General features: G+C 39.8%; 1 protein-coding gene and 1 pseudogene across 1 annotated transcript; both read right to left on the reverse strand.

The window, feature by feature from the left end:
- Positions 1-2,052: 2,052 nt before the first annotated feature.
- On the reverse strand, positions 2,053-2,988 carry LOC108798909 (olfactory receptor 469-like). Its single transcript, XM_018570715.1, has one exon. It carries the CDS (start codon positions 2,986-2,988, stop codon positions 2,053-2,055), a length of 936 nt encoding a protein of 311 aa, XP_018426217.1.
- An 8,669-nt stretch (positions 2,989-11,657) lies between these two features.
- Positions 11,658-12,599, reverse strand: LOC108798910 (annotated as a pseudogene).
- Between the last annotated feature and the right edge of the window lie 4,640 nt (positions 12,600-17,239).

Raw genomic sequence — 17,239 nt, forward strand, 5'->3', positions numbered from 1 at the left:
CCTCCCCCCCTCCTCTCTTTTTCTTTTTCCCCTTTCCTTTTTTTTCTCTTATTATTTCTTCTATTATGTGTTTGCTTATGACATCTCTGTTGGGACCCCTGACAGAATGGGTTCTTACCTTCTCTTAACATAGATTAGGCGATCGCTATCGATTGCCATGTTTGATGAGCATATTTTTTGTTATACACTAATGTCAATGCCTGTACCGTTATCCACACATGCGCACTTTGTTTGAGTGTGTGCACTACTTGCTTCGTATTTTGAAAAAAAATTAAAATCTTTTGAAACTAAAAAAAAAAAACAGAATGTAATGATTTACAAATCTCATAAACCCAAATGTTATTCACAATATAAAAGATTTCAAAAGCTTAAACTGAGAAAAGTTACCATTTTAAGAACAAAATTGGTAATTTTGAAATTGATGGCAGCAACATGTCTCAAAAAAGTTGGGACAGGACCATGTTTACCATGGTGTAGCATCCCCTTTTCTTTTATTAATACTCTGTAAATGTCTGGGAACTGAGGAGACTAGTTGCTAAATATTTGGGAGAGGGATGTTGTCCCATTCTTGCCTGATATAGGATTCCAACTGCTCAACAGTCCCGGGTCGTCTTTGTCTTATTTTTGTTTCAAAATGCACCAAATATTTTCAATTGGTGAAAGGTCTGGACTGCAGGCAGGCCAGCTAAGCACCCTGACTCTTCTACTATAATGCCATGCTGTTGTCATAGATGCAGTATGTGGTTATGCTGAAATATACAAGGCCTTCCCTGAAAAAGAATGTCGTCTGGATGGGAGCAGATGCTGCCCTAAAACCTGGATATATCTTTCAGCATTGATAGTTCCTTTCCAGATGTGCTAGTTGCCCATTCCATATGTACTAATGCACCCCCATACCATCAGAGATGCCTGGTTTTGAACTGAGAGCTGATAACAAGCTGGAAGGTCCTTCTCCTCTTTAGTCCGGAGGACGCAGTGCCGCAAAAAAGAATGTCAAATTTTGTTTCATCTGACCACAAAACAGTTTTCTACTTTGCAACAGACCATTTTAAATGAGCGTTGGCCCACAGAAGATGATGGTGTTTCTGGATCATGTTCAGATATGGATTCTTCTCTGTATTCAATGGATGCCAATGTAAGGTTACCCAAAACATGTATGGGTGTGAATGGGACCAGTTTACGCTGCTGCATTGCATTGCATTAAGTTGTAGTATGCTGAACAAAAGTAGAGCATGCGCTACTTTTTTTTTAGGGCAATGTAACACAACACATCAAAAACAGATGTCTTCACAACTAGGGATGGGCTTGATGTTCGAGCCGAGCAACAGTTCGACTTGAACATCAGCTGTTCTTGCGTTCGGCAAACACGCAAACTATCAGGGCGTTCGGCTAGCTGTCCGCCCACCGAGCACCCCACAAGGCACTGCGCACTGCACAGTGCCTTGTGAGCCCTGATTGGCTAAAGCCTTGCACCTAACCACAGCTCAGGTGCAAGACTTTACCCAATCACAGCACAGTGCACTCTGAGAGCCATGATTGGGCAAAGTAATGATGACTTTGCCCACTCATGGCTCACACAGCTAAGTCCTGTCAGGTGCCGTACAAATGTAAACAGCTGGTCGGTGCTAGATAGCTGTCACCGCTAGCTTCGCCTAATTGTTTATATTTAGCCAGCATCTGCGGTGGGATTTCTTTACTCCCCATACACTTTTTATGGTCAATAACTTACATATAAGCCTACAAAAAGGGAACAATTGATTTTCTGAGTTCTGGTCCCATAGACTTTCATTGATTTTGAAGTTTGAGTTCAAACTTTTTTCATGTTCTAAAGTTCGAACTTGAAGCAAACTCAGGTGTGCTCGGCCCCTAAACTAATCACAAGGCAAAGGAACACAAGAAAAAAAAGATTAAAGATTGGGAAAAAAATGTAAGCAATGCAATGTTGACTTATGTTTTCAGTCCGATTTTGGTGTGAATGGCCCATACAAGATAGTGATTAAGGATATAACTCTTACTGTGGTGTCTACAGTGTATACAAACTCTACGGTTTCTTTATATTCTTAACTTAAAATCAGCCAGAGTTTTTTTCAGAGCGCTCTTGATCTCATGGTTTCTCAAGCTGTATATGATTGGATTCATCAATGGAGACACCAATGTGTATGAGAGAGATCTATATTTGTTCATGCTGGTTGAATTCTCATCAGACGGGGCCATATACACAACGATCAATGTTCCATAAAAAGCACAAACTATGGACAAATGGGAACTGCAAGTGGAGAAGGCTTTTCTTTGCCCAGAAATGGAAAACATCTTCAGAATAGTGACCACGATGTAGATGTACGTTATAATAATAATAACAAATGGAAAAACAAAGGTGAAGAATGAAATAATAAAATCCTGCAGTATTAAAATAGAAGTGTCTGAGGTGGACAACCCAACTAATGGGCCGAAATCACAGAAAAAGTGATCTATAGAATTCAGTCCACAGAAATTCAGTTGATATAACTTTGATTCACTTGATAATAAAGTGATAACCAAGACCAAGAACCCAATGATCATCCGGGAACAAACATGGGAGTTCATAAGTGATGAATATCTCAATGGCTTGCAGATGGCCAAATAGCGATCGGAGGACATGGCGGCAATAAGAAAACTTTGCAAATAACCAAAAACAGCAAGACAGTAAAGTTGAATAAAGCAGCCAGCCAGTGGTACGTTTCCCTCCTCTTTCATGATAATATCCAGTGCCATTGGTATTACAATGGTGGTCATTATGACATCATATGCAGCTAAATGTTTAAGAAAGAAGAACATCGGAATTTTAAGCTGATCATTAGTTTCCACTAAAATTATAATTAAAATATTTCCACTTAGTATAAACAAATATGGAAGAAGAAACCCGATAAATATTAGAAGTTTGTAATTATGAAGACCTTGAAATCCAAGTAGTTTTATGTGTGTGACCTGAGTCTGATTAAACTCACACATTCTTTTTTTGTACCTTGGACCATTCATCTAAGTGTTACTAAAAGTTTCAAATAAAGCCATTCTGTTGTCATTATATACCTTATTTTTGGATGTTGTGATGTCATCACTGGGTTTCCCTGTGACTCCAGATCATGACTGGTCCGGGCTGCCAGGGTGCTGTATATAGCTTCCTTAAAACATCACAGCAATCTGCCCCAGTACGCCTCTCCTGGGTTCGAACCCTACCTGCATTATGACTCTATGACATGTACCTATGAGTTCTATTTACCTTACTCATTGCATTGTTTCCTTCATGTGATACACATCTTACACTTAATGCCACAATTCATGTCTGTATTGAAACTGCATTACCTATATCTATGCATGTTAATTATTTCAATAAACGCAATTGCTAAAAAAAAACCTCTTGGTTTATATTTTGTCTTGATAGACCCATTATTTTAAAAAACTGGGGTAATCAAAGTGCAGCGTACCATTGTTGCTTAAAATCTGTCCTGGCAGCAGCCTCATTTAAAAAGAAAAATAGCTTAAAAAGCAGCGTGCACCAAAATCACATCACACCATGACTCACATTCACCATACCCCCCTATCTCCATTGTAAAAATAAAATGTTAGCGTAGACCTAACAGAAATTAAAAACAAAAAAAATGGCAGGCCTAAAGGCAGAATCAGCAGTGTGGGGTGTGGAGGTAGTATGGCTAAACCAGTCGAAAATCAGATCATGTTGTACACATCAGAGGCAATGCAATTCTACATTTCTTCAGCCAGAGTCAGAGACCTATCCAGTCATAGCACTAAGGAAAGGACTCACCGGAACTCCAACTGTGACGTATCCTCGTCTTTTATTGATTCACGTCTATCATATTATAAAGCAAATGATGTTTCAGGGCCACATGGGGTCCCTTTCTCAGACAAACAATGTGATCCAGTCACATGTACACAGAGGAGATCATTGACTGGCTCACAGCGTTTCCATCATTTTTGAGCTCAAACCGGCTTCCGACAAAATTCTGCAAAGCTGCCATAACAATACTTGTACCATTGAATCTGTATTAATTGTTCGGTTGTCATTTTAAAGTCTTGATGAACGGGGCAGAGAAAAAGCCCCCACAACGCATTGGACTGGCAAACAGCCTGGCTTTGGAATAAACTGGTATCGGATATTGATTATAACGAAGTGGTGCTTCGATTTTTACTTTTGATTCACTTAGATATAAAAATCTGACTGGGGTTCTAGCTGTCCCTTTCTCTACATAATAAAACCATTTAACTTCTGATATTGCAGAATTCCCTTCGCTTCCTGTCTGGTAAAATGCTGTCAGTAGACAGGAAGTGAGATGAAATCTTTCTAACAAATCTCCAGATAGCGGTAAAAACCTAATAGGGGTTCTAAGTCTTCCTCACTCTTTCTGTGAAGCTTCTCATTCATCCAAGTCATGGTATATCTGTAAAAAAATAAATCAAGGCAACTGGACTTGCCGTATCTTTCTTGGAGATGTTTCACTAGTCATCATCTGACTAGCTTTCTTAATTTAGAATGAATTTGGTGTTATGTATGTAAAAATAGAGAAGTCAAGCTTGAATAGAGGTGGGGAGGGTGAGGCATTTATTGTCTGCCACAAACAATGCTGTTTTAACACTCTCTCCAGATGACTCAATAACACCTCCTAGACTCCAATCATGCAAATGCATTCAACACCTTACCTCCATGCGGTCTCTGACCCAATGCTGGTTATGATTAACAGATTATGTTGATTGGAGCAACAACAAGAAAAATATAGCAGGTCCAGTTGCCTTTATTTACTTATTACAGTCTTCCCTACTCTATCCAAAGCTAAGAAAAAAGACATACACTTTAATACATCAACCAAACCATAGGACCCTCTTGTAAAAATAAAAGTTATTAGTGATTTAAAAAAAAGCAGGTAAACAGTTATAGCTGTACAGTATGTTTGTGAAGGTTCTCATTCATCCAGGTCAGGGTATATCTGTATTAAAAATAAATCAAAGCAACTGGACTTGCTGTATTTTTGCTGGAGTTTTTTCACTGGTCATCAGACCAGCTTTCTCAATTCACAATGACCAGAGTTGCATGACCATCCAGACGTCTTTAAGAAAAATACGGCACATCCAGTTGCTTTGATTTATTTTTTTACAGATAGTTATAACAATAATCACTTTGGATGCATTAAAAAATGCAGTAGGTTTTCAAGTAATTCAGCGAAGAAACCTCAAGTAGAAATGTAATTTTACTGTTGCTAACACTGGCAAACGTGTCTGATGGTGTGGTCAATGCTTGATATAACAATGTTTCATTTCAATAGGCTTCCCATACCCTTCAAATGGACCAATTAGCACTGCACCACAGCACAAGACATTCTATATCATGCAGATCTCTAATAATTATTGCCAGATATTATAAAACAGGTTGTGTTGCAATTGACCTAAAAATGGATTCCACAAGATGCTGAGTTTTCTCCGTCTGATCACAGGTAAGAAAAGGGATTTGCCATTCTCAGGCAATGTCTTGTTCCGTGTGTTGAGGTGACTTTATAGGGACCTGGCTCTGGCGCTCCACCACTGTCCTGAAATCATTAGTCTGTATTGTTTTAGAAAAACTGTCACATGACAATAAACAAAAATGTATCAGTACTCATACTTGTAAGTACTCGGCAAGTACCAGTACTCGTACTCGCAAAACTGGTATCTGTGCATCCCTTTATTTATATTTATAAAAACAAAATCGTACATTAAAACAGAGATGTAGAAATCCCAGGAGCTCCGTGTGCTCCTTACAAATGACAGCCGCCTCCTAACTGTTGAATTTTTCTCTAGTCTAGTCTTGAGGCTGGAAAAGTATCGGTGCTTGTACTAGTACAGAGTACGGTACTTGGTATCGGTGTATCCCTAGTTATAACGATAATCACTTTGGATGCATTAAAAAAATGCACTAAATAATTCGTAATTCAGGGAAGAAAACTCAAGCAGAAAATAAAATGTACTGTTGCTAACTCTAACAAACATGTCTTAAGGTTGTGGTCAATGCTTGATATAACAATGTTTCATTTCAATAGGCTTCCCATACCCTTCAAATGGACCAATTAGCACTGCACCACAGCACAAGACATTCTATATCATGCAGATTATTGCCAGATACTAAAAACAGGTTGTGTTGCAATTGACCTAAATATGGAGATGATGAGTTTTCTCCGTCTGATCACAGGTAAGAAGAGGGATTTGCCCTTCTCAGGCAATGTCTTGTTCCGTGTGTTGAGCTGACTTTATAGTGTTAACAGCGGAATGGAAAACGCTGCACTGGGTTTAATTAATTGCATACCAACCCATGGGGATATGAACTTGACAGCTGAGGTTCTATGAAGATGACTGAATAATTTGACAAAACTTTGCTGTGTCTCATTACTTGTAATAATCATACTCCAAATATAACCTTTCAAATAAAATAGAATGATAATCGATTAAAAAAACAAAAAATAGAGGGGAAACATCATAGTGACCTAATGCAAACTGCATAATTTTAAGCAGAATTTTGTAAACTTTCTATCTTTTTAAGAATACCTAATGATTCTGCCCATGCTTAGGATTTCCTTCAACAGGGTGACAATGAATATTCCCCTTTTGTGAAATCAGTACAGTGTTGTCACCCTGTGTGGTGGTGCTTCCCCACATGTATAGAGGAGAAGGGTTCTCTGGAAGAGTGGCAGATGTAACACCACTACAAGGGACATATCGGTAAAGAGTGCGACAAGGATAGTACTTATAAGATGGTGAGGAGGGCCCTGCCCCTGAGGGCTTACAATCTAAAAGGGAGGGGCAAGTGATACATGAGGAGGTAGCTGTGTGGGGATGAATTGTTTGAGAATGTGATAGTTCAGTGGTCAGGTTGAGGTGGGATAGGCTTCCCTGAAGAGATGAGTCTTAAGGGATCGCCTAAAGGCAGTCAGAGTGGGAGATAGACGGACAGGTTGGGGTAGAGAGTTCCATAGGATGGGAGAGGCTCTAGTGAAATCCTGGAGGCAAGCATGGGAGGAGTTGACGAGGGAGCTGGAGAGCAGAAGGTCATTTGAAGAGTGGAGGGGACGGTTAGTGTGATACTTTGAGACAAGGTCTGAGATATATCCGGGGGCAGAGTTGTGGATGGCTTTGTAACTGATTGCTAATATTTTGAATTTTAACCTTTGGGCTATTGGAAGCCAGTGTAGGGATTGGCAGAGGGGGGTTGCAGTGGGGTTGCAGACACTGAGCGGTTGGTCAGGTGGATGAGTCTAGCAGCTGCATTCATGATAGACTGAAGGGGGGATAGCCTGTGTAGTGGAAGGCCAATGAGGAGGGAGTTGCAATAGTCAAGACGAGAGATAACAAGTGAGTGGATTCCTCTTTTGTGAAATCAGTTCAGTGTTGTCATCCTGTATGGTGGTACTTCCCGACATGTATAGAGGAGGAGGGTTCTCTGGAAGAGTGGCAGGTGTAACACAGGGTGCTTGCTCCAGTTGCCTGATATTGGATTCTAACTGCTCAAAAGTCCTGGGTCTTCTTTGTCTTTTTTTTGGTTCCAAGATCACCAAATATTTTCAGTTGGTGAAAGCTCTGGACTGCAGGCAGGCCAGTTAAGCACCCGGACTCTTCTACTATGAAGCCATGATGTTGTCATAGATGCAGTACAGGGTTTACCATTGTCCTGCTGAAATATACAAGGCATTCCCTGAAAATGATGTCGTCTGGATGGGAGCATATGCTGCTCTAAGACCTGGATATATCTTTCAGCATTGATCGTGCCTTTCCAGATGTGCAAGCTGCCCATTCCATACACACTAATGCACCCCCATGCCATCACAGATGTAAGCTTCTGAACTGAGCACTGATAACAAGCCGGAAGGTTCCTCTCCTCTTTTGTCCAGGAGACGCAGTGCCCATGGTTGCAGAAAAGAATGTCAAATTTCGATTTGTCTGACCACAAAACAGTTTTACACTTTGCGACAGACCATTTTAAATGAGCTTTGTCCCAGAGAAGATGGCGGCGTTTCTGGATCATGTTCGGATATGGATTTTTCTTTGCATGATAGAGCTGTAACCGGGATTTTTTTGGATGACACAGCGAGCTAAGTTCACAGACAGTGATTTTTGGAAGTATTTCTGAGCCCATGCAGTGATGTCCATCCCAGAATCATGTCTGTTTTTAATGCAGTGCCATGTGAGGGAATCCATATTGTGTTTCGGCCTTGTCCCTTGCGCAAAGACATTTCTCCAGATTCTCAGAATCTTTTGATGATACTACGTACAGTAGATGACGAGATATTTAAAGTCTTTGCAATTTTATATTGAGGGACATTATTCTGAAATTGTTTAACAATTTTTAGATGCAGCTTTTCACAGATTGGTGAACCTCGGCCCATCTTTACTTCTGAGACCCTGTGACTCCCTAAGATGCTCTTTTTACACCCAATCATGTTATTGACCTGTTGCCAATTAGTTGCAAAATGTTCTTGCAGCTCTTCCTTGTTAGTACCACTTACTTTGCCAGGTTCTTGCTGCCCTGTCCTAACATTTTTGAGACTTGTTGCTGCCATCAATTTCAAAATTACCCTATTTTTTTCATAAAATTGTTAATTTTCGCAGTTTACACACTGGATGTGTTTTCTATTGCAAATAAAATATGGGTTTATAAGAATTTGCTAATCATTGCATTCTGTTTTTTTGTAGATTGTATAAAGTGTCCCAACATTTAAGGAATTGGTATTATAAAAGTAAATATGAATGCTCAGTAAGTCCCCACATCCAAATGAATATGACTGGGCAAATAAAGGTGATGGCACTCAAGTGATAGATTAAGCACAATAACAGAAATGTATGTATACAGTATAATCAGAACCTAAATATGTAAAAGGAGCAAAAAAGGAGGTGTGTTTGCGGTCGGTATCATGTTGGAATACTGCTCCAATGTGAGAGGAAAAAAATGCCCCAGGTGTCAGGGGAAACATTGCATCTGCATGAGTAGGAGGAGATCTGGCATTGATCAGAAGGAGGAACATTTTTGGGAAAATCGAGCGGGAGGAAGAATGCCCTGGTATTAGAGGTCACCTGAGATGAACAAATGCCATTTGTAGCATAAATATTGTTTGTTGGGCTCTGCAGCACTGTAGTAGGCAAGTGAACGCTTTTTGGGGGAGATTGGGGTTTGAGGAGGAGATGCAGGTGTTACCTGGTGTTCATCATGGTATATCACTTTTCCTTTCCTTTAAAAGAAAAATGTATAGTAACCACAAAGTAGTGCATAGCAAGTAGTAGTCACAATCAGCTAGTCTTCTTCTGAAATGTTGAAAGGGTGAGTGCCAGAAACATGCCCCACTATTGACAGGTGCTGTTGATCGCCCCTAACCCTGTGTGACATTTTTTGGACTCTAGCTGTCCTTTTTGTCCATAACGAGCACCTTGCTGTCCTTAAAAGAATGTCCCCTTTCCATCACATGTAGGAAGACTGCTAAATCCTGACCAGTAGAGTTCACCCTCCTATGATGAACCATCTGTTTGTTGAGAGGCTTTTTTGTCTCCCAAATGCAGAATCAGTATAGAAGTAAAGAGGGATGACACATCTCTTTTCACTTGTATACCAAAGGTAGAGACTACTAAAATTGGATACGATCCTTAACAGCTAAAGAGTATTTAAGCCAGACTAACCATGTTTGTTCTTGGACCCTTATCTCAACACCACATAGTTAAAATCAAAATTATCTTACACAGCTAGAAACATGGCTGTAAAATTGGATCACCAGTGTATCTGACTGTAGACAATCTTCATGTGGAGGACATTTAGAGGAGAGCCTTGGACTCATTTAAGGGAAAAACACAGAAATATGCATGGGAATGCTAAGCACTACCATTGGGACATGCACCACTGCCAAAGGGCATCAAGGATAAACCACAATTCCTGAAATTACAGGTTTGGGGTATGTTTTACATACCCCAAATTAATGCAACATTTAGGAGCCTCACAGGACCCTGATGACTTTGCCTGATGAAGGGTTCCTGTGAGGCTTCGATATGTTGCATTTACATGTCATGCTAAAGGATTCCACATCCTGGGGATGCTGATCTGTCATTGCAACTGGGCAGAGCCAGATGTGAGATCACAGCTGGCTCCGCCAGCTGTCATCTGCAAGGCGCTCAGCCGGCCTTCGGCCGGCCGTTTGCCCCGCTTTGGGTGTCACTTCGGCTCAGTCAAGCCAAAGCATATGCCTTCGGCTTGGCCGAGCCGCTCGGCCGCCTTCGGGAGCTTTACAGGCTACAGTGAATAGCCCGTACAGCAGCCCTTCAGTTTGACTGAACCGAAGGGCTCCACCTGATTTCAGATTTCAGATTTTACTTAGTTGATATTAAAACAATAATGAGAAGGTTTCCATTCAATATCACTATATACGACAAAAGGAACACAATGAAGAAAATAATTTTAAACTGATAGAAGCCCTGAAATCCAAGAAGCAAGAAAACAGTTACTGCAGTTTGGTTGTCTTCACACATGTCTTCCTGAAAGATCCTGCTGCAAGAAATGTTTAAAACGTTGAAGTAATGCAGCATCTGTAAATAAACCAGAGTTGAAAGTTTTTCATAAAAATAAATTGCGGTGAAGCCATTTATGAGCCATTTGAGTAGATTGAGTAGTTAATATTCTTTGATTTCCTTTGTTGCCATCTTATTGCAAAGAGCTGTCAGCTCTCTAGATTAAAGAAAGTTAAAGCCATAGTTACATAGTATTTGAGGTTGAATAAAGACATTAGTCCATCAAGTCCAACCTATTAGGATCTCATTCTTTGGAACTAACAAAGCCATGCTGCCCTGTTGTCTACCTTGCAGGGTTCTCACCTTCAGCTTTTAAATTCTTTCATTTTGGTGACTCTCTCCCATTTTGGTCATTGGGAGACAGATCCCGCAGGGTCCTCTATTTCCATTCTCCCCCCCTGAATTTCCTCTTTTTCTCTCCTCTTTTTCTGATCTTTCTCGCTATGGTTCTTTTCCTTCTGCACACTTCTCTTTTCCTCTCTACCTTGATAGAACAATTAGCTTCTTTTGATCCCCCCACAGTGACGATATTTGTTGCACATTGATATTTTCTCCTATATGCTATACTACCATTGTACCTTTTGATTTATTATTTAGGTTTATTATTTATACTTTACCACTGTAGTCTTTTGTTTTGTATACATTCTATATGCAGGATTTATTTCTCGATAATGGCGGGAATATGACGTCATAGTGGCGTCACAGGGGTACATGGAACGTTTTAATTGGTTGATGTATTCTCCACTGATGTATTTATGTTTGCTGTGTTTGCACTTATGTTATCACACTGTTTTACCTGGTGAAGGGGACCCTGTGTGGCCCTGAAACATTGCTATTATGTGATATGATGAGCAGGCATCAATAAAGACATTTGGATGATCGATGATCTCTGTGTGCCGGTGACTCTTCTTCTACTTGTATTGAGTGGCACCACCTGTTTGCCACTTTAGCACTCATCAATTTTTAGGGACTTAACAGTCAGGAGTGCTGGGCTTTGGACATTAATAATATTCTAAAACCAGACACATGACATTTGATTTACATGAATCTTAATGACTATTTTGCATCTTTGGAACAGGAACTGCGAAGATATAATTTTAGTGTAACTGAAGTGTTTTGACATTTATGAACATTTTTTTAAGACTTTTTCTGATCTCATGGTTCCTTAGACTGTAGATAATTGGATTCACCAGGGGAGTTGCCACAATGTAAAAAAGAGACATACATTTGTTTGTATTAGGTGATCTTCCATCTGACGGTGTAATGTACACAGTCATCAAACTCCCATAATATGTGCATACAGTGGCCAGGTGTGAGCCACATGTGGAAAAGGCTTTCCACCTTCCATTGGATGAAGAAAGGTGTATTACAGTGAAAGAAATCACGACATAGGTCACGATGATAAAAGCAAAAGGAACAAAAAAAACCAAAATGCACAGGGAAAAATCAACTGATACTAAAAGGGAAATGTCCGATGTAGACAGCTCCAGCAATGGAGCAGAATCACAGAAGAAGTGATCAATGTTATTCCTGCCACAATATTGTAACCAATACACCAAAATAAATTCACCTGATATAAAGACAACCATTAACCAAGACCAAACAACCAACTTGAGACACGTACGGGGCTTCATGATTGAAATATAATGCATTGGGTCACATATGGCCAGATATCGATCATAGGACATAACTGCAATAAGAAAACATTGCACAAAACCAAAAACAGAGAAGCAATGCAGCTGGATGACGCAGGCGGTGACAGATATTACAATGCCATTCTTTATTATAATTTCTAACATCATGGGGATAATCATGGTGGTTATCATGAGGTCTGCTATTGCCAAGTGTTTGAGGAACAAGAACATTGGTATTTTAAGATGGTCATTGGTCGATATTAAAACAATAATGAGGATGTTTCCATGTAATATCACTATGTATGATATGAAAAACATGATGAGAAAAGGAATTCTAAATGTATGTAGGCTTTAAAATCCAAGAAGCAAAAACATGGCTACTTCAGTTCTGTTGTCTTCACACATGTTTTCAGGAAAAAGCCAACACGAGAACACAACAAATGGTCATCCTCCTGCAAGAAAGTTCAAACTGTTTTTTTTCTTCTGTATATTCTTTATTTATCAAGATTTTCCAATACAACAAACAGAGCAATAAGAAAATAAAGAAACATATATGTCAATAAACAGCAGTACCACTAGGAATTTATAAAAGCAGTTAAACAAATAAACATCAAGGTGAGGAAGCTTCCCACTTCTAAGGTCAGTTCAGGCAGAACCTTCTCCATCACAGGGATGTATCGGGTCAATGGATTTGACTTAAGTCATAGTACGCTAATAGTACCTAACAGTGGTAGACTAGGAGATAAGGAGATAAAGGAAAAAACAGGTTAAGAAAAAGACTACAGAAGCATAAGTAAGAGATTGGCCGTGGAGCGGCGGTCCGTCCCTCGGGCACCTAGGACATGAATATGGGAGAAAACCAATGTCTCATGTAGGAGCATCTGGTAGTTAAGTAGAAAACTCAGATGTCAGAGTAAGTTCAGTCCAGGAGAACCACGTCTTGCAGTGCTGATCATGGGAACCCCTATCTGACGAGACCAGGTCCTCCATTCGTTCCACCTCTCCAACCTTATGGAGCCACATGGACATCATGGGTGTCCTATTGGTCTTCCACAACTCCGGAATACAACGTTCAAACTTTTTAAAGCAGTATCTTTAACAAAGTAAGAGTTTAGTATCATGAAAGCCCTTAATAAAATCATATAAAACAGAGTTAAAGAAATGTTATTTTAGGCTAATTAATTGGTTTAAAACGTGTAAATATTAAAAACACAGCGGTGATAAAAGTCTGCTCTTTAACCATGAAGAATGAGGAGCGGGGAGGACTGGAATGGCGCATCATGTTGTGTGAGCGGAAAGGTCAGCTACCAGGATCATCCTGAGGCTAAAGACACACACACCAGTTACTCTAGGGCTATCACAACCACCCTTCTCTGTCCCAGCATGACAGTGCTCCTGTGCACAATGTCAGCTCTGGTTTGATGAATCTGATGGAGGAACTTGAGTGGTCTACACAAGCCCTAACCTCAACACTACTGAACACCATTGGATCATTTTAAACAACAACTGCAAGACAGATCTTCCCATCCAAATTCAGTACCCAACCTCATAAATGGGCCCAAAATCCCACAGACATCAAACTCTTGTGGCAAGTCTTCATAGAAGATCATTGAAAATGATCTCTCCATTTGTTGTGTTTTAGAAAACCTGTCAAATAAACCTATCAAATTGTTGCTTCATTGCAATGATGGAAACTATGGCAGTACTGAGGTTATTCTGTAGATGGATTGTGACTTAATAAAATCTGAAGTTCCATAAAGTGAGCTTCTCTTCTCTTCATGGATCTAATTCTGGGGAAGAACAAAACCTATTTTTTAAATATATATCTCATATATATCTAACTATCTTTTATATGTATTTCTATATAGATATCTATATACTGTATATATCTCTATATCGATGTATAAAAAAACAAAAACAAAACGGAGTATTGTAGTATGCGATGATATCTTTCTTATTGATAAGCTACATGTATGTACACAAAATGCCATATTAAGACCATCTTAAGCCACTCTAAACATTACATAGACATCGTATAGACATTATTTCTTTGTAATACAAATTGGCACCTTAGGGCTAAACTAACAATATTACACAAACAACAATTCCACAAGGACATTTGTAGCACATCGATATCCAGAGACCTAATTTTACACTCATTAATAGTTTCTTTACAACACAACAAACATTGAATTCTCTGAGGATTATCAGCTAGTCATTAGCAGAATTGCTGGTTATTTTCAAATTGACCCCGGGAGGCTTTATTTTCAAGAAGTCACAGGAGCTTTTGGGAATGCTAATATTGACAGCAGTTTAATTAAAAGCATTGTCTAATCTCATGATATGTTGACAGTTATCAACAAAACATAATTGGCTTTCTTTTATTTCTTTATCTGCGCATATATTTTAAATTGTTTCCATTGTAAATGTATATTTTCTTTTATTTACATTATTTTAAATGTATTTTAAAACATTTGTGAGTCCTACCAATATAGTTACTTAATTGCAATTTCTTTTAAGGTTTATTCCACCAAAGAAAATGTTACATTTAAAATGAAATGTGCAATTAATATTATTATTATCATCATTATTCAGGATTTATATAGCACCAACAGTTTGCGCAGCGCTTTACAATATAAGGGAAATCTTAGAGTTACAATACAAATCAAGACAAGATCGTAAACAAGGCTTAGCCATTTAAAAGAAAAGCTTTAAAGCAAACCTAAAAAAATGTACAAACTAACTGGCCCAGTTGCTCCTCTCTGACACCTTGATCTGTGATGCATCTGGTGGTAAAATTTACAGTGCCACCAGCTATGGGGCACAGATGCATGCTAACCTTTGCTCTCCCAAAATGTAAACAGTGACTATAGGATATGTCAGTCCATCTAATTCTACGTGCCCATCTAACACTGCCCACTCCACAGGATGACAACGCGGCTTTAGAAGGGTGGCTACTTTGCTCATAAATACAGAAATAGAGTAGAGAAAATTGCCAAAAAATTGTCATGCTGACATTTCTTACGGTGGCTTTTGTGATGGTGACAACAGTGGACCATGGCTGCATAATGTGTTTTAAAACAGCCACTTGTAGTGTCTATCAGAAGCCCTTGTGACAGGGTGACAATGTAGGAGGACAACTGGATCAGAATGTTATCACCCTACAATGGGCAGTGCTTGAACAAAAACCTTCATGGCAGAATCATCCAGTATTATTTTGATGAAAGCTGAAGATTTATAATTATTTTTTTTAAATGCTGTAGCTGATCCAATCTAAGGAAATAAATGTGTTCCAGTGATAGGCTGGTTTGATAAATATTTTTGGCATTGCTCCAGCTGGCACTCGCAGGCCTGAATGTAGAGTGGGAAATCACAGAAATGTGTCTTCCTAAAAACATAGAGTTAAAGCTCTCAAATATGTGTGGGTAATAATAGGCAAGTAGTACCTCAGCTTGATCCCTATATTCCTTCCTTATAATGAGGCAGCCTGAGGCTGTTGCATCTCATAAGAGGATGGCAGGCAGGGCATCATGGCCATGCTGCTCCGGCCAGAGCGTCCCGGGTTGCTAAGAAGCTGAAAACCTGGCTGGAAGATGTGTGAGGGGCATACACATCTCTCTGTCCAGCTCTCTGAGATGCTCTTGCCGATGTGCCACTGAGCTCCTGGCAACTATGGCTGTCACTGGTTGTCAGGAGCTTGGCAGGATGTCTCACCCCGCCCCCATCCTGCTGTCTTAGGAGGCAACAAAGCTAGGGACGCCCCTGCCTATATTGCCAAAAAAATAATTATTTGTGCTTTAGCCTTTAGGTATGTTCAGGTAAAAATCGCCCATTGGCTCCACAGTCTAATGGCAGCACAAACAGCCCTAAACGTTTTTCTATAACAATGAGAGTCATGGACCTTTGGGTTTGGTGGGTAAAAACTAGAGCAGTGGCAACAGGATTGAATCTGTGGACTCAAAGCACAGGCAGCTGTTTTCTATGAAAACTAGAGCCACAGCCCCTAGATATGGATGGGTAAAAATTAGCATGGGCAACATGACAGTGCAAACAAACCTAACCGCAAACACACAAGGCACAGGCAACTGTTTCATTCTATGGAAAACAAGCTTCAGCCCTTTGGTTTTGGGAAAGAATAAACTGGTCTGCAGCTGCACAATTTTGCAGCATTGCCAACAAGCCTAAATGTGGAGACGCAATATACCAGTACTCTTCTTCCATAAAAAGCTACAGTCCACAGAAATCACAGATTTAAAAATGGCCTGTGGTATCACAGTTTGATGGCAGCGCAAACAATCACAGACATCTATGTTACTTAAAAACATTAGAGCTACAGCCCTTTAGGTTTAATAGGTAAAATGTAGCCGGTGGCACCATAGTTTGATGGCAGTGCCAACAGGCCACAACAGGCGTCTTCCTTAAATATTAGAGCTTCAGCCCTTTTTGTTAAGAAGGAGAAGAGGTGTGATTAGGAGAAATTCGGTATTGTATGTGTAGCGAATGTATGCTGGTTAATCAAAGTAATTTGCAGGAAGTGTGTGGAAGTCCCCACTGATTCGAGTCTGATCTATTACAATAAAAGTGAGCCAGTCTGTGATATCTGGGGACAGGCAGGTGTGTTGTCAGTCACAACTCCTAGCACTCAAGGTCCTCTCTGACAGGACAATTGCAGCATGACAGGTCATCATAACTGTGTATACCTTTAAGCCTGCCTGTAATTTGGGTTTATTTTTAGGTACACCACACAACGAAAAAAGAAGTGTAGTGCCCCTCAAAAATCCATACCAGATCCTTATACCGGCATCTCTTTATACACCATCAAGTCCTAGTTTTGTTGTTTTTTTTCTGGGGTCCATTCTAAATCCATATCAAGGAAATTGATTTTCGGTGGGGACCCCACAATTTTCTTTCCTTGTGTGGTGTCCCCCTTAAACATCCAAGCTAAGCCCCAATCTAGGATGAAGGGCTTGTATGGATTTTTGGAGGATGCTACATGTTTTTTTGTGGGGTTACCCTTAAAAATTCATGTAGGCGTTTATGTTGGG

This window comes from Nanorana parkeri, unplaced genomic scaffold (genome assembly GCF_000935625.1).
Source record: "Nanorana parkeri isolate BGI_ZX_2015 unplaced genomic scaffold, ASM93562v1 scaffold1584, whole genome shotgun sequence".
Taxonomy (NCBI): Eukaryota; Metazoa; Chordata; class Amphibia; order Anura; family Dicroglossidae; genus Nanorana; species Nanorana parkeri.